Source organism: Tympanuchus pallidicinctus, unplaced genomic scaffold (genome assembly GCF_026119805.1).
Source record: "Tympanuchus pallidicinctus isolate F22 unplaced genomic scaffold, pur_lepc_1.0 scaffold22, whole genome shotgun sequence".
NCBI classification, from domain to species: Eukaryota; Metazoa; Chordata; class Aves; order Galliformes; family Phasianidae; genus Tympanuchus; species Tympanuchus pallidicinctus.
Genome location: NW_026294739.1, coordinates 42,414,982 through 42,438,702, shown reverse-complemented (window position 1 = coordinate 42,438,702; position 23,721 = coordinate 42,414,982). Strand labels below are relative to the sequence as shown.

The 23,721-nt window shown below is 51.0% G+C and overlaps 1 protein-coding gene and 1 long non-coding RNA gene across 3 annotated transcripts; both read right to left on the bottom strand.

The window, feature by feature from the left end:
• Positions 1-2,110: 2,110 nt before the first annotated feature.
• LOC128082511 (uncharacterized) lies at positions 2,111-6,129 on the bottom strand. Its single transcript, XR_008207700.1, has 3 exons — positions 5,283-6,129; positions 4,024-4,042; positions 2,111-2,431 (listed from the first exon to the last, which is right to left on the bottom strand). It is a non-coding gene; the product is annotated as an uncharacterized LOC128082511 (long non-coding RNA).
• A 7,125-nt stretch (positions 6,130-13,254) lies between these two features.
• Positions 13,255-22,687, bottom strand: IMP4 (IMP U3 small nucleolar ribonucleoprotein 4). 2 transcript variants are annotated; one of them, XM_052686697.1, is made up of 10 exons: positions 22,523-22,687; positions 21,883-21,991; positions 21,057-21,140; positions 19,935-20,044; positions 19,511-19,643; positions 19,113-19,267; positions 18,522-18,616; positions 18,299-18,369; positions 16,561-17,127; positions 13,255-14,081 (listed from the first exon to the last, which is right to left on the bottom strand). In XM_052686697.1, the coding sequence occupies exons 1-9, from the start codon at positions 22,670-22,672 to the stop codon at positions 17,015-17,017; spliced, it is 1,020 nt and encodes a 339-aa protein (XP_052542657.1). In that variant the 5' UTR covers positions 22,673-22,687; the 3' UTR covers positions 13,255-14,081; positions 16,561-17,014. The 2 variants fall into 2 exon arrangements, with proteins under 2 accessions (XP_052542657.1, XP_052542658.1); XM_052686698.1 differs by lacking the exon at positions 18,522-18,616 and having other exon boundaries at positions 13,255-17,127.
• Positions 22,688-23,721: the final 1,034 nt, after the last annotated feature.

Sequence of the window (23,721 nt, the reverse complement as noted above, 5' to 3'; positions counted from 1 at the left end):
CAAGGACGGTGGCAAGAAGCCTCCTTCTCATCCACCTTCTTTTCTCTCCTCCCGTCTCAGCTTGGGCCCTCTCCTGCCCAGTGTTTCTCACTGGTGGGAAGCGTAGCGATGTCTCGGGCCCCAGGTTTGCTCGGGGCACTTGCAGCCCACTGCTTTTCCTGCATGGGAAGCAGAGGCAGATGAGAGCCAGCAGCGTCGCCTTGACCAGCAGCGCCCTCCCGTCGATGGGGCTCAGGTTGGAAGGGCCCAGGTCAAGCTCCATGGTGAGCAGCGCAGGCCAAGACTGTGTGCAGCATGCAGGGAGGCCCATCAGAGCCCCCCACAAAGCACAGCGCACCCCCTGCCCTTTGGCATCTGTGGACAGCTTCCTCTCCCCAGGCCGTGGGCAGGAGCATGAAAACCAAGTGCCGTGGGAGCAGGGAGAGTCCCTCACCAGAAGGAAGGGAGAGGGTGAAGTTGTTTGGGAGGCTCGCCTAGGACTCCCTCTCTGTAGCACTGTATTTCTCAACCTGTCACGCCATCGTTTATGTCCACGTGGAGCACGTACCAGTGCTGCTCCCAGCTGGCCCTGCCAAGCAGGGAGCCTGACTTTGTCTTGCTCCCTCGCTTTCGCTTCCATGCTTCGCTCTGAACGTCTCCTCCCAGCAGGCAGCTGCACACTGCCAACAGCACAGGGAGCCGGTTGGAGAACAGCAGGAGCCTGTTCTCCAGCTGGTGCTCCCCAGGAACGGCCCCGTGCAGGCAGCACAAGGCAGTTCTGTGTCACAGTTCTCTCTCAGCTAGTTGTGAGCCTCAAGTCACAAGGAAGAAGAGAGAACCAAGAGCCGGGCTCCTGTGCTGGGCCACAGCACACCCGGATGGAGCTCAGTGTGCCCAGGCCCAGGCAAGGGCTCCTCACAGACAAATGGGAGCGCAGGGCATCACGCTGTCAGTTCCCAAAGATGCTCGCCTTTCAGCCCTCGCTGAAGTCCTCTTTTCTGCCGCCAGACTACGGCCTCTGGTCTGGATGGGAGGCAAACAAATGTAGGAGAGCAGGCGCTCACGAGCCTCTGGAAGCACAAAACAAGCAAGCTTTTCACACAGCTGTGCATCCCTGAGAAACTTCCCACAAGACAGCCGTGCCAGCTGCGCATGGACTTGCTGCTGCTGCTGTCTGGCAGGCCTCCCCATCCTCGTGGCCAGGCTTCCTAGGAGCACCGCAGCCCTCTCCACTGCCACCAGTTCCCAGTCCTCCCTTTCACGTGGCCTGCCGATCCCTCAGCAGTTCCTCAACCCATTGCTTCCTCAAGTGCCTCTTTGAGAAGCGGTGACCTGGGACACGTCAGTCCCTTTGCAGGATCTCTGGCACCAGGAATGTGGATTCAGAGCTGCAGTAACACGCTCCCACTTCTCTACACCACGTCTACATGGTAGTACGGCACCGTGCTGCAAAGCTGTTTCAGCCAAGCGATATTCTGGCTTCTCGTGGTTGGGCAGGAAACTACAAATAAGAAAGCCGCAGCACTTACAAGAAGGGGCAGAGAGCACAGGGCTGCCCAGGGCCTTGTGGAGCTCGCCTCTGAGCTCTGGCTTTCTGGGATCAGCTGGGCAGGCCCAGCCACGAGCACCATGGAAAAGCTGCCCCGGGCTCCCACTTCTTCCCAGAGCATCTGAAGGCGGGCTGCTGGGCTGGGCCTTCGGTATGACCAAAGGGGCTGCACAGGGGGTCTCCTGCACCTCTGAACATGAAGGCCAGCCCAGGGTCCGGCCAGACAGACTGCTTTGACCTGGCAGCCAGAGAGTGAGCAGGAGCCCTGAAACTGTGCCAAACTCACATGGAGGAAAGCATCCAAATCGGCTTACTGCTGTTGGAAATAATCCAAGTAATTTTTGTCAGGACGGTATCTCTGATAAAAGCAGAATTTATTTGCGATTGCAATGGCGGGCGTCCCGCAAGTAGGAGCGCACCTATGGACACAACATGACAGCCTTTATACCCTGTTTTCTCCCCCTTGCCTCCCCCCTCCCCTGTTTCCCCAATGGCTGGGTACTCCAGGTTCACAGTCTTATCAGAAGGTTTACATTTGCTATTTACTTGTTAATTTATTTGTTATCTGGTGCCAGTCAGTAGTCATCCTGTTGTTTCCAAGATGTCTTCTCGGTGCTCTCCTTGTCCTATTGATATGGTGATTTTCTTTAAAGTCCTCATCGTTAAACAAAGAGCACTGGGGGATGATGTCAGGCCTTCTCAATGTCAGGCGCTTCCTCGGGCAGGCCATGGCTTGTTCTCTGGTTTGCTCTCGTGCAGGATATTCTTGCAGTGTGTATGACAAAATATATATATATACATATATACAGAGTGTGCGTTCCTGGGAAGGTTCGTCTATACGATAAGTGATGTAAACTTATCAGAGATCTTCCCCAAGTTAAGTAGAAGGACTCCCAAAAAGAACTATGATAGCGGAAATCATAAAATAAAAATAATATTATACAATTCTAATGCAGAAACAACACTTGATTCCCACACTGCTGAGCTCCTGCACTCCTCCTCTGCTCCTCAGCAAACAGCCCCAGCACTATCGCCCCGTCTGCCTTTGCCTTCACCTCCTCACTGCAGAGCAGCTGCAGAGAGAAGAGCGCTGGCGAGAGCAGCAGCCCGTGCCTGTGCTCAGTACCACCTCTCGGGGAAGCGTGTGCTGGGAGCTGTGGGACGGGGCAGGGATCAGGGTCCCCATTGTGACCCAAGCCCGTGCCTCAGAGGGGCTGCAGGCCCCCCCTCCCCCCCATCATGCCCTTTCCCCCTGCACCATGCTTCTTGCAGCCCGGGCAAGGGGCTCTGCTGGGCATGGTGTGGGCTCCACCCATCCGCCATCTTCCCTCTCCACAGGCAGAACTCTGCAGGCACCGTGTTGGAAATAATCCAAATAATTTTTGTCAGGACGGTATCTCTGATAAAAGCAGAATTTATTCGCGATTGCAATGGCGGGCGTCCTGCAAGTAGGAGCGCGCCTATGGACACAACATGACAGCCTTTATACCCTGTTTTCTCCCCTTTGCCTCCCCCTCCCCTGTTTCCCCAATGGCTGGGTACTCCAGGTTCACAATCTTATCAGAAGAATTTACATTTGCTATTTACTTGTTAATTTATTTGTTATCTGGTGCCAGTCAGTAATCATCCAAGATGTCTCGGTGCTCTCCTTGTCCTATTGATATGGTGATTTTCTTTAAAGTCATCATCGTTAAACAAAGAGCACTGGGGGATGATGTCAGGCCTTCCCAATGTTTCTTCAGGCTCTTCCTCGGGCATGTCATGGCTTGTTCTCATGAAGGATATTCTTGCAGTGTATGTGGCAAAATATACATATATACACCTATATACAGAGTATGCGTTCCTGGGAAGGTTCGTCTATACGATAAGTGATGTAAACTTATCAGAGATCTTCCCCAAGTTAAGTAGAGGGACTCCCAAAAAGAACTATGAGAGTGGAGATCATAAAATAAAAATAATATTATACAATTCTAATGCAGAAACAACACTTGATTCTCACAATTCCTCCCTTTTTCTTTTTTTTTATACACTGTTGATTTCTGCAATTCTCTTTATTGCACTCTTTGTATATTTGTAAATCTCTATTGATTATAACAGATGTAGTTAACCCAATCTACATTCTTGTTGATCATCACCCACCAGGACAGTGACTCAAACCCTGCAACAGTTTGATTTCTTGCCTTAAAATCATCAGGAACAACAAGAAGAGAAAAGTTTAAATCCTTAGCTTGTCCGCATACCAAACAATATTGATATGTAATAATGTTTGTCACAAGAGATACATAAGTATTTACATCAAATGCTGCACTCATCAAATCAACATTTCTAACAGTTACAAGAGCCCACATTTCTGTCCTTAGATTCATAATTTTAAGGGTCCAGCTGATTGCAGTTCTCATTGTGTTCGATGGACCTTCTTAACTCTAGTATGATGTATCCACAATGCTTTCACTATTGTGTGTGATGTTAGTAGCGCCTGGAACAGGCCTACCCACCTTGGTTCCAGGGGCGAATCTTAAAAGAGATTTGTTACATACATATTATCGAGCCATATCAAGGCCTTGGGCTCTAGTTCCTAGAACCAGTTTCTCCTTTTCTCAAAGCCATTCCTGCAGACTTATCACATGCTCAGTTAGTATTTCGCTCCCTACTTGGGTAGAAATCCCCTTTTGTACAACATAAGGCCTTCTGTACAGTATTTTGAAAGGACTTAACCCCTCTTTGGCTCTAGGTTTTGTTCTGGTACTAAGGAGAGCCAAAGGCAACAACTGTGATCAGGATAGTCCAGCTTCCTGTCCCAGTTTTACAACCTGTGATTTAATCAGACACTTCGTCTTTTCCCCTGACCAGTCTTTTCCCCTGACCACTCGCCTGTGGTCTGTGTGCTATGTGCAATTGCCAATTTATTCCCAATGCTTGCTGACCTGTTGGACAATCTCTGCAATAAAATGAATTCCCTGGTTGAAGGGTATTGTTGCAGGACACCCAAACCTTGGAATAATCTCCTGCAAAAGTACCTTGGTTACTTCCTTTGCTCTATTGGTCCTGCAAGGGAATGCTTCTGGTCACCCTGAAAGGGTATTGGTTAGAACTAGCATATATCAAAACCCTCATTTTCCCTGGCAGTTAAAAAAATCAATTTGCAATTGTTGTCCTGGAAGGTTCCCTTTCCAACAAGCCCCACTTGCACCCTGTTCCTGGTACTAAGATTGTACAGTTACTTTCTGGGGTCTGTACCCCCCATGTTTTATTATGTTCTCTTAGAACCAAATTCTATAAAATACTAACGGGCACAACAATGTGTCCATCTGGGTATGCACCCATCTGTCAGCTGGCTCTCTTCCTTTCATTAATTAGATTCCTATCCTTTCTAGAGTACCTTATAGGTTCTGACTAAGGTTCAGGTATTTCAAGTTTACCGTCTGGAATTAAAGCCGTTCACCAATTTCTTTTCCTTCAGCTGCCTGTTTTGCCACCTGATCCATCATCATGTTTCCAGTTTCCTGTACAGTGTCACTCTTCTGATGTCCTTTACAATGTATAACAGCCGTGATGTTCTTTGGTAGATTTACATCATGCTGAATTTGTTTTCCTTGTGTGTAAGCAATCCTTGCTCTTTCCAGATGGAACCAAGAGTGGGTACCACCCCAAAAACATATTTAGCATCTGTCCATATATTTAAGGTTCTTGTCAAGGCAATTATTTCAGCCTTCTGAGTGGAAGTCCCCACAGGTAATGGTTTTGCTTCAATTACCTTGTCAATAGCAGTTACTGCATGTCCTGCCTTACGGTTTCCTTGTCTTCACAAAACTGCTTCCGTCGATGAATCCAGGACTCCTCAGCATCGTCCAACGGTTCCTCCTGTAGCTCTGACCAACTTGCACACGTAGTCTCCATGCAGTCACACACTGCTGGCTTGGAGGCAGCTCTGTGTTGGCGTTCTGGGTATTCAGCAAGTTGCTTCCTTCTCTTTGATCGGTTGTTCTTTCTGTTGAGAAACTTGATAGCCATTTAAATCAAGAAATTCAGCAAGCTCACAGTCCATTGCACACAGTCCTTTGTTACTGTAGCATCCACGTACTGCAGTAAAGTTCCACTGTGAGATGGTGAACCCAAATCTCAGGCTCACGAGTTGACCAGTTCTCAAAAATCACTGGGCTGTTCTCACAACCCTGGGTATCACTGTGCAGGTTAACTGAATTATTATTATTATTACTTTTAATTATTATTATTTTTTTTCTTCTTTCCATATTTGAGTTTTCCTATTCAAAGGCAATAATTTTAGACTTTCTTTTGCAAAACCAGGCAGGAAAAGGTGTACTTCAAGTCCAGAACGGTAAACCTCACCTGCTTATTCCTTACTTGGTTAATAAAGATATACACCATGTGTTGTATATATTCAACTTTTTTATCAATTGCCCTCAAATCTTGTACCAAACTATAGCTCTTGCCATCCAATTTTTCATTTGCAAGATTGGGTGTTGTATTTGGATTTCTATCCAATTAGTAATCCAAAATTTAAAAAAAAATTATTTTTATTTCTTTTATCCTCCTACAATCTTGTATCCTCAAAGGGCATTGCTTTACCCTGGTTGGGCTGACTCCCACCTTTAACTTAACTTTCATTGGGCTGCATTTTTGGCTCTACCAGGCATCCCTGATGCCTGCAATCCTGTGTATACCCGATGTAGGATTTACGTAACTTCTGGGAGTACAACATTGCTTTTCCCAGTTTGTGTTAAAGCCAGACTTAAAATTTTCAGTCCATTGGTCTTGCTTGACAAGTAGTTCCAATCGTCTCTACTGAATTTAATCTACATTCAACTATTCTAACATGTCATGCCCAAATAATCGTTTTGGAGAACCTGGCATGTACAAGAATTTATGTATTCCTACTTGTTCTCCTAGCCTGTATTTAATTGGTCCAAAAAAAAAAAAAGTAAACTTCTCTTGCCAGTAGCTGCTACAACTATTACAAAAGTCATCTACGGGTAATAGTTCTTGATGTAGCACAGATAAGACGCACCCAGAGGTACCAGAAAATAAACCTCTTCAGCCTGCTTCCCCTGCTGCTTTCGGCCCTGGCAGGGTGGAACTCTCCCTGAGTCCTTCCAGGCTCCTCTTACCTCTTCTTCTAGGTAAGGACATCCCTGTTAACCTTGCTCAACTTTGCCTTCCTCAGTTTGTTTTTCCCAAACCCTTTTCACTTTCCAAACTCTCATCATTACAAACATTACTAACATTATATTTCAGTTTCACTCCCTTCTCTCCCCAGGCTTCCAGTGCTCACACTGGATATCGGGTTTCCCCAGCTCTGCAGATGACGGCTGTTCTCACTTCCAATGTCCGTCCCATCCCCATTCACAAGCACTGCACCCTTCACATCACAGCAGGAGGCTCCAGCCCCCAGCTCTTTCTCCCACTCCAAGTTGTTCTTACAAGCAGCAGTGGGGGGTGTGCGGGGATGTGTTCTCGTGCCGGCCCAACTCTAATATCCCAAACTCACTATTTTCCTTAAACCTTTTTGCCATTTTTTTTTTTTTTGTTGGTTTGTTTTTCCACAATTCCACTATTTGTACACTCAACTGCAACTTCACATACCATTAAAAACTGCATTTCCGCATACCATTAAGAACTGCATTTACACATAATTTCCATATACCGTTAACAACTGCATTTCCACATACCATTAAAACTGCATTTCCACATAATTTCCACATACCATTAACAATTGCAATTCCACATACAATTAATAACTGCATTTCCACATAATTTCCACATACCATTAAAACTGCATTTCCACATAATTTCCATATACCATTAACAATTGCATTTCCACATAATTTTCCACATACCGTTAAAATTGCATTTCTGCATTTCCACATACCAGTAAAACTGCATTTCCACATAATTTCCATATACCGTTAACAACTGCATTTCCACATACCATTAAAACTGCATTTCCACATAATTTCCACATACCAGTAAAACTGCATTTCCACATAATTTCCACATACCATTAAAACTGCATTTCCACATAATTTCCACATACCATTAAGACAGTTTCTCCTAGTGCCTTCAAAATCCACAAATCAAACAACACAATTCCTCAACTTCCACAAGCACCCAGCACTTGGTCTCATGATTAGGATACTCAATTATAAAACTGGTCCCATTACTCCATTTACGTTCTTGGTTTCTTATTCAATATTTCCCCTGGCTCACCAACGTTTCTCCAGTGAGCCAAAATACAACCCAAGGGGTCTTCTCATATCACTTTAGACACCCCTTGTTCCATAACAGCCTCGTACACGACATAACACAACACTTTCAGGACATAAACATTTAACAATCACACAGACAGTGACAATAATCAGTACAATTTATCCTCAGGATCCTTCCTCTCTCTGCCTCCCTCCAGAGCTCAACCTTCCCTCTGTATTCATTTCCCACACTTGCATAGCTGCCAACCTCCTTCTCCAATAATCAACATATCAACGATAAACATTTCCATCCATGAGTAACTTCTCTTCTAGTAACAAAACAGCAGGCATTACCATACCCTATTTCCCTTTTACCTAAGACTGCCTTAAGAGGACAAAGTGAAGTATTAGTAAGGTTAGTATTAGAGAAAGGAAAACTCTCCAGGTCCCATTCGCATTACTCCAACTCCCTCAGTAACTGAGAGCGCATCCTCTCCAGGACCCTGCACAGATCAGCAGCAACCACTTCCCTCCTCTGGAGAGGTCACCGCCGCTTTAGAAATTGCACTGCTTTAAAAATTAAAAAGGGGGGGAAGTTATCTAAGGGATCCCATTTATGATCTTTCTGCTTCTCTTTCCCATTTCCTTTGAACTTGGACTCCTCGCGAGGAACATTTCTTTACTTCTTGCACTCATTAAGCGACCTAAGCCAATTCTGTTTCAGAAAAAGGAGTCTTACTGTTTACATATAAATACAAAGTCTGATAGGCCCAATTTTCTTCAGACTCCTATTTTGGTCAAAATAATGATTTTCCCTGTAGTGGCTCTCTACTGTATACAGTATTTAAACTTTTTTTTTTTTTTTTTTTTTTTCCTGTTCTTTTCCTAGTTTTGGGATTATTTTCCAATTTTGAAACTTTTCCCAAGGGGCTGGCTCTCTCTAGGCACCATTCCGGGGACCTTTTTCCCCTTCTCTCGGGAACTCCTATTACCCATCCCTCCAGAATGCTACTGTGAACTCCCCAGCTCACAGGTTACCACATTCTGATTCTCGGATTTTGGGCCCAATCCCTCAGGAGTACTATACTCCTATCTCGGATTAATAGGGGTGTACTGCTGGCACTTCGTCAAGTGCACAGGGTACCGCACACCAACAGTTCCCTCCCGAGACTCTTCCTTCCACCAACACAGCCGCTTCGTCCGTCCCTGGCCGTGCCCCTCGCGGGACAGCGGAACCGCAGGTCGGGACTCAGCACTCGCTTCGCACTGACAGCGCGTCTCAGTCACACACACTCAAGAGTCTCAACCGACCCCCAAGGAAAGAGTTAAATCCCCTTACCTTGGTCCGTGCACGAAGTTACCGGGTCGCAATGGCCAACACCCGTGCCTACCTGCCCCTTGGCTTTTACAGAGTCCGTCCTTTATAAAACAGTCTCGGTTTTTTATCGGCCGTACCAAGGAGTCACCTCACCACCCGGACAGGACCGCTGAAATCAGCGGGGTGCACCTATCCTGTGCAGGGCAGTAGGGAAACTCTCAAAGAGGCGATAATAATCCCGGACGAGCCCCCAAATTGTTGGAAATAATCCAAATAATTTTTGTCAGGACGGTATCTCTGATAAAAGCAGAATTTATTCGCGATTGCAATGGCGGGCGTCCTGCAAGTAGGAGCGCGCCTATGGACACAACATGACAGCCTTTATACCCTGTTTTCTCCCCTTTGCCTCCCCCTCCCCTGTTTCCCCAATGGCTGGGTACTCCAGGTTCACAATCTTATCAGAAGAATTTACATTTGCTATTTACTTGTTAATTTATTTGTTATCTGGTGCCAGTCAGTAATCATCCAAGATGTCTCGGTGCTCTCCTTGTCCTATTGATATGGTGATTTTCTTTAAAGTCATCATCGTTAAACAAAGAGCACTGGGGGATGATGTCAGGCCTTCCCAATGTTTCTTCAGGCTCTTCCTCGGGCATGTCATGGCTTGTTCTCATGAAGGATATTCTTGCAGTGTATGTGGCAAAATATACATATATACACCTATATACAGAGTATGCGTTCCTGGGAAGGTTCGTCTATACGATAAGTGATGTAAACTTATCAGAGATCTTCCCCAAGTTAAGTAGAGGGACTCCCAAAAAGAACTATGAGAGTGGAGATCATAAAATAAAAATAATATTATACAATTCTAATGCAGAAACAACACTTGATTCTCACAACCGGAAGAATGATTACCAGGCTTGCAGGGTGGAATGAAAGGGGCTGAAAATCCAAAAGGTCCCTCAGGCAATGTGTTTTCTGCAGTCCTCACACCCATGTGGCACAGCACAGAACATCCAGATGTTCTAGAGCAAAGTTCTAGAGCAAGCTCCCATGTTGAAGGAATTACTTGATGGAATGCCCTAGGAAGCTGTCATAATAGGAGCGTAGGGATGGAACAGAGCAGGCAGCTCGTTAAGGATGCCTGAGAGCAAGAGTCCCCGCATGTAAGAAAGCAAGCAGAGGAAACAGGAAACTGGGACGGCTGGGCAGGACCTGCTGATCAAACTGAGGGATAAGAAGGAGAGGTACAGGCTATGGAAGGAGGGATGAATGGCCTGGGAAGAATATAGGGGTGCAGCCCAGACATTCGGAGATGGCATCAGGAAAGCCAAGGCAGAGATTAAACTGAACTTGGCCAGGGACGCGGAAAATCACAAGAAGGGTTCTTGAGATACACTGGGCAGAAGAGACAGGCAAAGGAGACAGGCAGATAGAGATGGGACCAGGGGGAGTAGCTGTAAACTGAAAGAGGGGAGAGTCTGCTTAGACTTCAGGCAGAAATTGTTGCTCACAAGGCAGGGTGGGTGCTCCATCTTGGTGCTGCTCGTGGCCGCACACGGAGCCCTGGGCAGACTGAGCTGGTGGCGGGCAACCAGCCCACAGCAAGGGCTTGGAACGGGAGGAGGTCTCTTCTAACCCGAGGCAATCGGCGATTCCATGTTGCTCTGCTGTCTGGACATGGAAACACTGTGGCCATGGCACAGGGGGCCAAGGCCCTTGGATGCGGAGCACCTGTCACGTCGTGTCTGAGGTGTGCAGGGGAAGGGGCACAGGAGGAATGACGAAGGGGAGTCCGCACTTGTGGTGCTCCTCTCATTAAAGCTGTTCTTACCTCTCCAAAGCAAGGAAACGTATAGGCAGTGGAAGGAAGAATGCTGAGCTAGGGTGTCCTCAAGTAATGGTTTTTGTAAGGACTGTGTTTGTAATGTGGGGTGTTTGTAATGACTGTGTTGCTGTTTTTTAGTGTTAAATATCCTTTTTAAATGTAGGTTATAACAAAATGACCTTTGGCAGTTTATGGTGAGGGCTGGTTATCTTTAAATCCGCAGCACTGGCAATTGAACCGGCGGAACATCTGCCAGCCTACTTGAACACCTGGGTATGGCAGCTGATGAAGTACGTGATAACATTTTCTCAAAGTGCCTACACTGATCTCCTTTTACAAAACTATACTGCATTAAGACATTTTGGCATCAATGCCACAGCCCTAAACTTATGTGACGGGGGAACTGTATCTGAATATTTAGCCTCAGAGACTGAGGCTTTTCGAGTGGCAGATGTCTCATAGGCGTGCTTTAGTTTTGTTATTTGTGCTGAATCAAAGGTGAATATGGAGAATACAAAACTGTCATGTAACGATACGATTTATACAACCCATGCTAAGGCACATTTAATTCTACCATTGAGGTTCTTTTTGTTTTGCGGAACCACTGCCTCCACTTAGGTGCCTGCAAATTCCACAGGTGTGGAATTCCCCTGTGCAATTAGTAGAATTACCATTCGGTTCTGATTTGAATGCCCTCCCTTACGTAGCTGAAAGGTCTCCAAGACTCCTTACGATAGTTTGTTCTCTCATGGGGAGGGAGGCATGAGGATTAGCGTCTCACAAGTGGCAGGATCACAGCAGAGTGCGGTGCCACAGAGGGGAAAAGCACAGTGGCAGTGATGCCACTGTGGTGTCACAGGTACGGGAGGACAGTAGCGGCAGTCCTTTGTTGTCACCATGGGTGGCCTTGCCATGTGGACGTGGCAGTGGGCAGTGCAGCGGTGGCCGTGTCACTGTGGTTTCACGTTGGGCAGCAGCACAGAAGTGGCGGTGGCGTCACTGCTGGTGTCACAGCTGTCAGGAGCACAGCGGTCGTATCACTGTGGTGTCACCGAGGCCACGACTGCAACAGCGCCTGCACCACTGGCAAAACTGCAGTGCAAGCCGCGTCACTGCGCTGTCACCAATGACAGGATCACAACAGCATCCGTATCACCGTGGTGACTCTGAGGGCAGGAACACTGCCACGCCACTGCTGTGTCAGTTGGCACAAGTGCAGCAGAGGCTGTTTCGCTGCCTTACCAGGCAGGAGCAGCGAGCAGTGCAGGGCAGCAGGGCAGGAGCGCAGTGAAAGAGCGTGGAATAATAACTGGAGATGACTTATTGAAATGCCTACCTCTCGAGAGAGTGACGGAACTGTATGGATTGGAAGGGACCTCTAGAGATCCTCAGGTCCCTGATAAAGCAGGCTCCCTACAGCAGGCCACACCAGCAGGCATCTGGGCAGGTCCCGAATATCTCCAGAGAAGGAAATTCCACCATCCCTCTGGGCAGCCCCTTCCAGTTCCTCGTCACCCTCAGAGCAAAGGAGTTTTTTCCTCGTGTTCATGTGGAACTGCCTGTGTTCCAGAAGGTGAAGCCCCCAGGGGAAAGGCACTGGATAATCTGTTCCAGGATAGTTCCCTATGCAACGTGACCTGAGACCTTAGCAGTCAGCAAACACCAGGGAGCCTGGTATGCTGACTCTTAAGAAAACACAGAGTGTGGAGCAGGGTGGAGTCTCGTGGCCAAATTCCGCATTGATCCTTCCTCCAGGGATGGGGACTTGATGAAACAAACGGATAAAACCGTTACATTGCTCTGAGCCAGCACTGAGCCACCGGTTTCAACCTTTCTGCCTTAACCACGCTTCCCGAATAAACTTTACAAAATGGATCCACCTGAAAAAAAAACTTCAGACAGCGAGGAGAGATGGTTGGGTGGGGCAGCCGCTGTCTGGGGACTGGGTGGGCATCGGTTGGAAGGTGGTGAGCGACTGCTTGTGCAGTCCGGGGGGCTCCCAAACGACCCCGGGAGGACGCCCCGGTCCAGCCCCGAGACAGCCTCCGCGCCTCTACGGCGGCCCCGAGCTCCCGCCCGGCCCCGCAAGGACCCGCGTTGCCCGGGACCGCGCCCGGGTCGCCCCCAGCCCCGCCCCGCGCCCCCCTGACGTCACGGCCGCGCCACTCCCGGCGCGCGGCGCATGCGGTGACGTCACGCGACCGTAGCGCCGCCTCCGGAAGCGGCGATCCGGGCACCGCCTGCCGGCCCGAGCACGCGCAGAGCTGGAGCGGGGCGAGCGTTTTTCCTGCTGTGTGTTTTAACTCTTGGGTACGGGCATTACATGAAGCAATCCCCCACGCATCTGACACCACAGTAAAGAATGGCCGCTTCCTAATTTTTGGTATTAAGGAGTTTTATTTGGTGTTAAGGAGTTTTATTTCCAATTTTGGTGACAGTTCTGGCAAGTCATGGACACAGCTCTTGAACCCCCGTGATTTCACAGATTGCAGGACCAATCAGCCCAAGGTGGGGCTGTATTTCTGCTGGGCACCCCATGTCCTGATCAGTATGGACAGGAAATCCCACACCGGGGGAGCCCTGCTCTGCTCTGTGTTGCCTGACACTGCAATGACCTGGTCCCCTTGGGCAGCAGCGGCACCAAACGAGAGGTGTTGCTGGTGTGCTCCTCAGGCAGGCTGCACGCAGAGTGAGATGTCAGCCAGGCTGTCTTCTCAGAGTTTTCCAGTACCAGCCTGCACATTTCACCTCTTAAACTGAGCAGTTTTTGTGACTTGGATCCTGGCGGACATGGTCCAGACTGACTGCCGCTGGGCTCCTTGAACAGTCTGGTCTCAGAGCTCCAACACCATAGGGATGTTGTTGGTGTTTCCTGCAGGGCCAGGGTTCCAGAATGGCTCTGGAGGTTTGCTTGTGCATTTTCTGGCACTCCTCCTGTATCGGAGACTTTCACTACTCAGTGTTCTTTTTTGTAACTCTTTTTTTCCACTGCCTTTGCTGGACCCATATTCTTTGCTCTGCCTTTCGCAGTGGATTTTCCCTCTTTCTTTTTCCCAGGCTGTGTTTTGATAGAAGACATCTCCAGGATTGCTGGCAGCTGATTGAAAGGACACAGTAGGAGGGGTCCGTCTGAGTGGGTGATCACTCTTCCTGGAGCCTCCATCGAGTTTCACCTTCCACAAGGTATAACTGTACAAGGAACATCTGACACAGAGAGACAGCAAATCATAAATAGAAATATAATTATGGCCATAGGGACAATGAGATAGAGCACTTTAAATGAGCAAGCTTAAAATCCCTACAGTTCCAAGAAGCAACAGGATATGTGGGTGACGAAAGAGTGTGTGGAAGAGAAATCTGGAGAATAATGGGAAGTGTGCACACACAGAATTGCTGGAAAGGCAACTTCCAGCGTGGAGTGTTGAATCAGGCCAGGTGCGAACACCTGCAGGGCTGCGGAGACAAAGTGCACTGCATAGGAGACAGAACTGCCAAGTCCAAGGGGAAATCAATATTTTTTCTCCTGCTATTTATAAACATGAAGAAAAAAAGAATGTTGATGGGAAAACACTTACACTTCAGTACAAATGCTCAGTCGCCTCAGGTGGTAAGCAATCTTCATATATTTTTCCAGTAATTCTCAGACCCACGACTACAGTTCTCTGCCTTGCTTAGAGCAAAGAGCCAACAAACTCCCTGCCCAGCACTGTTACTCTGGTACCATCTGGAATATTACCAGCACCGTGAGAGCTGTGACAGCACAGAGGCAGAGGTAGGCCGGGCTGACGTGGCTGGGAGGCTCTTGAAGGATCCTGAAGGACCCTGAGTGCCCTGGGACAGCGAGCAGAGTAGGATGCTGTGCATCCCAACCCCTGCAGCAGAGAGCACAGGCCCTCTGCCTGATCATTGTACTCTGCCCTGCCTTCTTATTGAAATTTGCTCCTGGGAGTTGGTACACGAGCGTGGTCATTTGCATGGGTAAATGTCTGTGCACACTTTGCTTGCCAAGCTCAGGTGGGGCTGACTGGAGCAAGCTCCAGACACGGGGTTGGGGCTGCCATGTGGGGAACAGCCCAGGGGCTGGGAAGGGCACCCAGAGGGACCCAAAGACCAGCTGTGCACTCAAGGAGCTCCTCTCCATCGCCAAGCCCGCCTCTCGATCCCATCTATGTGCCACATCCCTTCCCCAATGGCCTGAGATGACTTAGGACAACTGAGCTAGAAACAGCTCACCCTGACATTGCCAGTCAAGATTTATCTGAGCCACTTCAACCCCAGCAGCCCAATCCACCTGCTGGTTGTTCTGATGGTCTTCAGTTGCACAACTGGCTACCTGGGCATCTGTGTGCTCAATCACGTTCTCTACCAGGGCAGCGATATCCTGCCATAATGCAGCAGCCCAGGTAGCTTTGCCTCTGCGCTGACAGTTGTGCTTCCTCTGCTGTAACCACCCCTGGCTGCGTGGTCAGTGTGAGCCATGAGATCCACCTAGCACCAGCTGCATGAGGTGGAGAAGGGACTCTCCCTCTGAACATCCAGCCCAGCTCAGGCAGTCATTTGCCAAAAGGGGTTGTGCTTCAGCACCAACCACCTCCAAAGCTGCCTGGACCCCTTCCTTTATATGCTGCCAAGAATTGGAGCCTCAGATCCCCATTTCCTCAACTCCAAAGCCACCCTCAGGGTTGACCTTGAGTCTCCCCTGGCGCCTTCTGCCTGAGGCTCCTGTGAGGCTGCTCTCCCCAGATGCAGTCTAGAGCATGTTTTCTCATCTTGTCCTGTCCGGACTGACCAAAGCACCGCTACACAAACTGTCTCCTGTTTGATTTGTTCAAAATGAAGACTGGTTTTCAGAAGGACTAGGATTACTGTCTTTCTCAAAACCTTCCTCCAGTAGTCATGGATTTTTATTGTTCTGGACAGGTAAAGGGACTCTGCCTTAGTGCAGAGTAAACAGACCCAGTGCACGTCAGCACAACAGCTTTGCTTGGCTCTTACACTCCTTTGAGCTGAAGGGTCTTTACAAGGCATTACCTGAGAAACAAATCAGATGCTGCTGAGGGCAGGCAAATCCCATTCCAAAGCGCAGAACAAGAAATTCCTCAGCTTTTCTCAGAATACCTAAGGCAGATCTTAGCTCTCCTATTCTAAGCAGACACACAGACAGCTCCTTGCAGCTGCCCACATAGAGATTAATTTCTGCAGGCGTAGCAGTAGAACACCTTCTCCATGGAACTCGATAGCGCAGAGATCCTACAGGAAAGGTGTATATGTCTGGTGGGTAGCTTGCAGCCCAGCAGGACACCCCAGAGAAATACCCTGGAGAGGGGGGGCACTGAAGAAGAGTCATCTCCGCACGTCTTTTGAGTATGGTAGCACAGCACCCACAGCCCTGCCTCCTGTGACACTGCTGGGCTGCTCTGGAAATAATGGAATGGGGTGGGGCATCTCGCTCACCTGGGGCATTGCAATGGAGGGATACAGGCTCTGCTAGACACAGTGGCAGGGAGGATGAGGAAGGGATGAGGATGCCCCGTGAGAACAGGCAGCTCATATGGACAGAGCTGCTCTGCGAGAAAACAAAAAAGTTTTTGAAGAACAGGTAAGTAACTTTTGGGAATGAGGACGCATGGAGAATTCGGTGAGGCGAGTGACAGTGAGCAGTGCTGTCTTGGCTGTTACCAACCTCTGGATGAAGGAGAAGCAGGAATCTTCTGTCAGCAACTCCAGAAAACCTCCACATAAATGAGCAGTATCCAGTGGGGAATTGCAATTGCCCTGGCATTGACAGGCCAGGTAAATGAAGAAGCTGCAAAGAGCCTGGAGGGCCTACAGACCCACGGGGGCCCCTGCTGTTCCTATGGAGTTACACCTCAGGGACCCTATAGAGCCAATACAACTGCCCCACCCTATGTGGCCCCTCTGTCCCCTACAGAATTCATCCAACGGTTCCTGTAAGAGCTGCAGCTCTAAACCTATAAGGCAGTGTCCCTCTGCATCCCTACAGGACGACACTGAAGATGTTGCCCACAGGCAACAAATGAGATTTTGTTGTGAAAAAAGTGGGAGAAAATATATTATTGAAAATGTCATCTGGGCCAGCAGGATGCCAGTGGTGAGGGCAACGGAAGGCAACAGCACTAGGTGGCACTCAGCAGATGGCGCTTGGGGGCAGTGGCAGTATAGGGGTGCCAACGCCATTCCACATCAGCAGCATCCCCTTGCTCCAGGGTCCCCAGGCGGATCAGGTAGGCTGCAGGGAGATGGGACACATCAGAGGCATGATGGGGACCCATGGGATGCAACAAGGGTATAAGGACAGGATGGGGATACGCTGGGAACATGAGGAAGAGGAGGACGCGATGGGGACACAAAGAGACTTGAGGGGGATATGGGGGACGCTATGGTGACACACTAATACATGGGAGACAAGGGGATGCGGCGATCTGGAGGACATAAGGACAGGCTGAGGACACAAGGACATGCTAGGGACACGGTGGACATGATGGGAACACACCGGTGACATGGAAACACAAGGGACACGTTGGGGATAGAAGAACATGGTGGAACACAGGGGACATAATGGGAAGCTGTTGTGGCATGGGGACATGTGATGGAGATGTGGGAAACACAGGAATATGGCGAGGCAGGTCGGAGCACGAGGACATACCAGGGCATGGGGAACATGAACAGAACATACTGGGGACATGAAGGTACATGGAAAACATGGGCACACGGGGTTATGAGGGACAGAGGGACAAGATGGGGAAACGGGAACACAATAGTGACATGGGGTTACATGGGAAATATGGGAACATGGCCACATTAAAGGACACAGGGATATGGGGGACATGGGATTTGGGGGACACGGAGCCATGTTGGGGACAAAAATACAGATGATAGGAACACATTTGGGATGTGGAGACTTAATGAAGACATGGAGAACACAGGGATATGGGGACATGGAGACATGCTAGGGCAAGGAGGGACAAGGGGGAACACTGGGGACAATGAGGACAATGGGCAAATGCGGGGCAAATGTTGGAGATAGGAGCATGTGGGGTACATGCGACATGCTGGAAACATGTCCAGGGACATAGGAGGCCACTGGGGACATGGGACAAACGTTGGAGACCTACACACAGAGGAGATATGAGAGAACACTGGGCTGTGGGGAAATGCTGTGGATACGTGAGAAGATAACAGGCACAGGGAACACAGAGACACGAGGGGACAGGGGACATGCTGGGGACACCCTGGAGACGCACTGGAGATGTGGGAACACATGGAGGGAAATGAGGGTTAACAAAAGGCATGGACATAAGCAGAGGGTGTCAGGCAGTAGGGACAATTAGGGCTCAGGGAAAGGGATAGAAGGTGCTGAGGGGTCTGGGAAGGCCACGGGGACACTTGTGAACACTCACGGCGTAGCTGGAAGCGGGGTCCCACCTCCTCTAGTTCCACTGTCTTCCCCTGCCGCCGGTAAACGTGGTTCCTGCAAGGACACCACTGTTTCCTAGAAGTTCCCAAGGTTCTTTAACCCCATCCACGTCCCCTGTGTCTCCACAATATCCCCACTGCCTCCCAAAGTACATGTGACACCCTTCCCAGCATCCCTGTCCCACCCGGGTCACCCTCCATTCCCACCGGACAAGAATGACGTCATCTTCATTGGCAAAAGTCACCACGCGGCGGGTCTGGGGCCGGGGAACAGGGAACAGGTGCTTGAGGATGGTCCCCAGCTGAGGAACAGGCACAAGGAAACTGTCACCATGGTGTGCTGCCTGCTGCCCACATTCCCTGCAGTGTCCCAGTCTCCACGTCCCTCATTATCCCTCCCTTTGTCCCCGTGTCACCACGCTCCACTACGTCACCACGTCCCTCCATGTTTCCACATTCCCCCAGTGTTCCCCATACTCTCCGAAGTTCCCATATCCTCCAGGTTTCTTAGTCCCTCCATGTCCCCCACATCCCAAGTTCCCCAACATCCCAATGCCCCTCCACATTCTCATACGTCTCCCAGCGTCCCCACATCCCCTGTGCCACGTGTCCCTGCACATCCCCACATCCCTCTGTCCTCGTGTCCCCCCATATCTCCATGTCCTCTCAAGTCCCAATGTCCCTGCACCCATCACATCCCCAGTGCCCCCATCAACCCCACACCCACATCTCCGTGTCCCCACGTACCCGTGTCCCTCCCCGCCCCCCTTGTCCTGCAATGCCTCTGCATCCCCTTACCCGACGTCCCAGCACGCTGTCCAGTCGGTGCAGCAAGATGTGCGGTGCTCCTAGCGGAGCACCACCAAGACCCCCCACCTCATGCCTCAGCACAGCCCCGCTCAGCGTGAAGTGGGCTGTAGGGCCATGGGGCAGGTGGCACAGAACCAGCCCATCTGGGGACAGTGATGTGTGTCAGAGAGGCCTCTTTCCATCATTGTGCCCGCCCCCTTAGTCCTGCGCACCTCCCCACAGCTCACTCCTTGACATTAGCAAAGGCTTTTCCCATTAACCCTACCCCTCACGCATCACCCTCCCCCTTTCCCCGCCCAACACAGGCCCCTCAAAACCACATTTTTCCCCAGCACGGGGCACCTCCTGCGCCCTCACCCCTTTTCCAAGCCCTCACCCCATCTCACCAGGCTGTCCGCGGGTCTCATGCAGTACCAGCAGGTCGGTGACGCCAGCCGCCCGGCACGCACTCACCAGGGCCCCCACCTCTGCCCGGCCCCTGTTCAGCCGCCGAGCCCCTGGGATCACCAGGCACAGCTCCTGGGGGTGAAGCAGGTCAAGAAGCCATGCCTACTACCTCAACCGTGCCAATAAACGCTCCACCCACCCCAATGAGCTCCTCGCCCACATCCTAGTGTGGATTCAGGCCCACGGGGAGCACCATCCAAGCTCCGCTCACCCACCTTACACCCCACTCCAGACCCAACCTGAAGAACAAAACACAAAGACTGGGGGCGGAGCCAACCCAAAGCCCCAACCCAAAGCCCCACCCGTGTCACCGAGGCCAGACTCCATCCATGAGCCTCACCAACAAGTGAGGCCATCACCCACCTTGGCAAAGACACGGAGGCGGCTGCTGGGGTCACGCGAGGTTGTCACCATCACTTTGGGGGGCTCCAGCCCTGCCCACCGATACTCATCGTCCTGGCTGCCCGTCACACCTAGGGGCAGGGCTTGGTCAGGACGCCCCCCTCAGCAGGGAGTACGCAGACAGGGCAAACCCACCCCCCTGGGGAGAGAGCTGTGAAAATCTACCTCCAATTTTGAGAACTGGGCAAATCTGCTCCCTCTGTTGAGGAAGATTCAGCCAAACTCATTCTTCATCTTGAGAGAAACTGAGGAAAACCTGTTTGCCACTTTAGGAGAACCTGTTTCCCAGTTTAGGAACGACTCAGATGAACCTCCACAGAGATTTTTGAGATTGATTCAGCCTAATCCACTCCCAATTTTAAGAAAAAAATAGGGCAAATCTGCTCCCCATTTTGGGGAAGAATCATAAAAGCCCACTCCTCATCTGGGGAGGAATCCGGACAAACACACTGCCATTCTGAGAGGAACTGAGGAAAATCTGTTCTCAGCTTGCAGGGGAGGGTCATAAAAACGTGCCCTTCATTTCAAGAGGAATTGAGGAAATCTGTTCCCCACTTTGGGAAACATTCAGGCAAATCCACTCCTCGTTTTGGGCACAACTTGGGTAAATGTAATTTTGCCAAAATCACAGCAAATCCCCCAACTGTGAGAATCACAGAATTGTAGGAGTTGGAAGGGGCCTCCAGAGATCATCGAGTCCAACCCCCCTGCCAAAGCAGGTTCCCTACACCAGGTCGCACAGGTCGGCATCCAGGCGAGACTTGAACATCTCCAGAGAAGGAGACTCCACAATCCCCCTGGGCAGCCTGTTCCAGTGCTCCATCACCCTCACCTAAAGAAGTTCTTGCGCACATTCGTTCAAAACTTCCTATGCTGCAGCTTGTGTCCGTTTCCCCTTATCCTGTCTCCACATACCACTGAAGTGAGAATGAACCAAGCCTATCCTTCATTCTGAGGAGAATTCACCCAAGCACCCTCCTAAGTGTAGGGTCCATCCAGGTAAATCACTTGCTCCTTGAGGTCACAGATTTCTGCTGATCCCTGCCTCATTTCTAGCGCAACTTGGAGCATTCTCTCACTCACCATTTTCCCCTGGCGTCTCAAACTCCAGCTCCTTTTGCAAGGCCAGCGCCTGGCGCCTCAGCTCAGTGGGCAGCAGTCGGTTCTCTGGGGAGGGGAGACAAAAATTGTGTGGGAGAAGACGATAGAAGGAACCCCAAATATTCTGTAATCCAAACCAGAACCCCTTTAAAGCTCCTCCTCTGTGTTCTGCAGGCCATACTGCCCCCTTCACATCCCACATTTGCTCCTGCACACCCCAAATTCGCCCCCTTGTGTGATACTTCCCCTCTCTGCACCCCTAACTTATCCCCATGCCCCTCATTTGCCCCCACATCCACCATGTTTACCTCAACAACCACCATTTTGCCTCTCAAAACCCTGTCTCTGCTCCACAACATTCTGTATTTACCCTACCGCCTCTCCACGAGTTTGCCCATCAGTCCATATTTGTTTCACTTATCCTACGTTTCCCCATCCACTTCATGTCTGTCTCTAGAGTCCCCATACTTACCCCCGCAGCCCCCATATCTGCCTTCCCACCCCAAATCTGTCCCCTAACTTGCCCCTTCATACGCCCTGTTTGGCTCACACGTGCTCCCTCTGGACCCTGTATTTGCTGCCACATATTAGCTCCCGCATACCTCACATCTGCCCCCATGCCCCCTGTTTGCCCATTAGATCCCACATCTGCTCCAAAGCACCACAGATTTACCCTTGTCCACGCCATAACTTACCTCTCATCTCATATTTATCCCCACAGCCCCCATATGAGGCACCCACACCCCTCATCTGCCCTTGGGCAAGCTCGACCTGCCCCCTTCCCCTCCCCCCCCAGATTCGCCCTCACCATCCAGGGCCTGTCGCAGCCGCTCCTTCTTGTCCTGCTGCCGCCGCAGACGCTCCTCCTGCGCCCGGCGCTGCAGGTACTCACGGCGCTCACGGGCCTGGCGGCGAAGCTAAGAACGGGGGACGCGGTGACGGCGAGGAAGACAGAGAGACAATGGGGGGCGGGGGCACGGGGGGAAGGAGAGCTGAGGATCCTGCGGAGGTACGCCGGGACACCGCCGGAGACGCGGCACGCCGAGAGGACGCGAGGACGGAGCCGGAGGGACGCGACAGGGGCGCGGCGAGGGGAAGGGAGACCGAGAAGGGACGCGGAAACGCTAACGGGGACCCGGGGACGGCGAGAAGGAGCCGTAGCGACAGTCCAGGGAACCCGGGCGGCTACGGGAGGACATAAAAAAGGGACGCGGTGACGCCGAGAAGCGCCGGGGCGCCGAAGAGGAACGCGGCGGCACCGAAACGGCCTCGCGGCCCTGCGGCAGCGAGGGGATGCGGAGACACCGAGCAGGGCGTGGAGACGGCACGGGGGCGGCAGAAAGGGACGCGGGGCCGCCGGGGAGTGAAAAGGGACACCGAGGGGACGGGAGACGCGGCAGGGACGAAACAGCCCCCACGACCCCACCGCGACAACCGGCGCCTCGTACCATGGCTGCAGCCGCGCCGCTCTCCTCGCGCCGGCGCCTCCAAACACAGTCACCGTTGATTGGTTCGGGTGGCGAGGACCAATCGGAGCGCTTCGTGCTGACGAGGCGCCTTCGATGCGACGGCAGGGGACGGCGGCGCGGTGCCCTCATCCAAAATGGCCGCCGAACGGGCTTCGTTCGCTTGGCGGCCGGCCCCCGGCGAGGTCCCGCCCCGCGCCGCAACGCGCGCTTCCATTGGTGGAACGGCGGAAATCACGGCTTCGATTGGAGGAGGCTGTGGCAGGGAGCGAGGCGGCAGAGGCGGGCGGAAGTGTGAGGACGGTAGTGTGTGTGTAGTATCCTGTGGGGTCGCGCTGATGGGGTTCTTTTGTGGTATGATCTCCGTGTCTGTTTACACGAGGTTATTTTTGGTCAGGACTCCCGTAGAACCATAGAAACATCCCCTGGTGGAGTTTTTTTTACGAAGGTGGTTTTGGTAGGGGCTATCAATCACAATGGGATTTGCTTTGGTCTGATTTCCCATTATGGAGTTCGTTTACAAGGTTGGTCTGGCAGGATCTACTACGTCATTGTCTTTACGTGAGAGGATGCTTGGTAGGGTCTCCCATGTGTGTATTTACTAGGGAGCTTGATCGGGTGGGATCTCCCATGTTGGGATTTGTTCACAGGGATCGCTTTGGTATGGTACCCAAAAGGATGTTTTTGTGGGCTTGGCTTTGGTAGGGTGCTCTTTATGGTCGTCTGTGCCAGTTATCTTGGTAAGGTCTTCTGTCACGAGGTTTGTTTACAAGGTCGCTTTGGTAGCTTCTCTCACGTTGACACGCTTTGTTTCGATACGTTCCTACATTGATGTATCTTTTGATAGGGTTGTCTGTACTGGCGGGTTCTCTCTGCTTACACGCCTGTATTGGCAAGTTTCCTTTGCTTACCTGCTTATTTTGGGAGGGTCTTCCCATGAACACATTGGTTTTGATAGTCACCATGATGGCACGGGATGCAGTGCTGCTGGAGCTGTTGGATGGCCTGGAGGTGCTGCAGCAGTGCTGCCTCCTCTTCACTCAGCGGCTGAGTAAGGTGACACAAGGATGTGGCATGGGGACACATCACCCAATATGGGGACACATCACAGAGACACATCACGAGCAGCATGTCCTCACCACAGGGACACACCGTGGGATCGCATCGCCCAGCATGGGGAC

Excerpts from the sequence above, each read along its gene's own strand:
- IMP4 (XM_052686697.1), bottom strand. The coding sequence starts at position 22,672 with ATGAGGGCACCGCGCCGCCGTCCCCTGCCGTCGCATCGAAGGCGCCTC. Across the intron at positions 19,644-19,934 it reads GCCTCCGTGTCTTTGCCAAG|GAGCTGTGCCTGGTGATCCC; the intron begins GTGGGTGATGGC and ends CTTCACCCCCAG. Across the intron at positions 17,128-18,298 it reads ACCCCGCTTCCAGCTACGCC|CCTACCTGATCCGCCTGGGG; the intron begins GTGAGTGTTCAC and ends ATCTCCCTGCAG.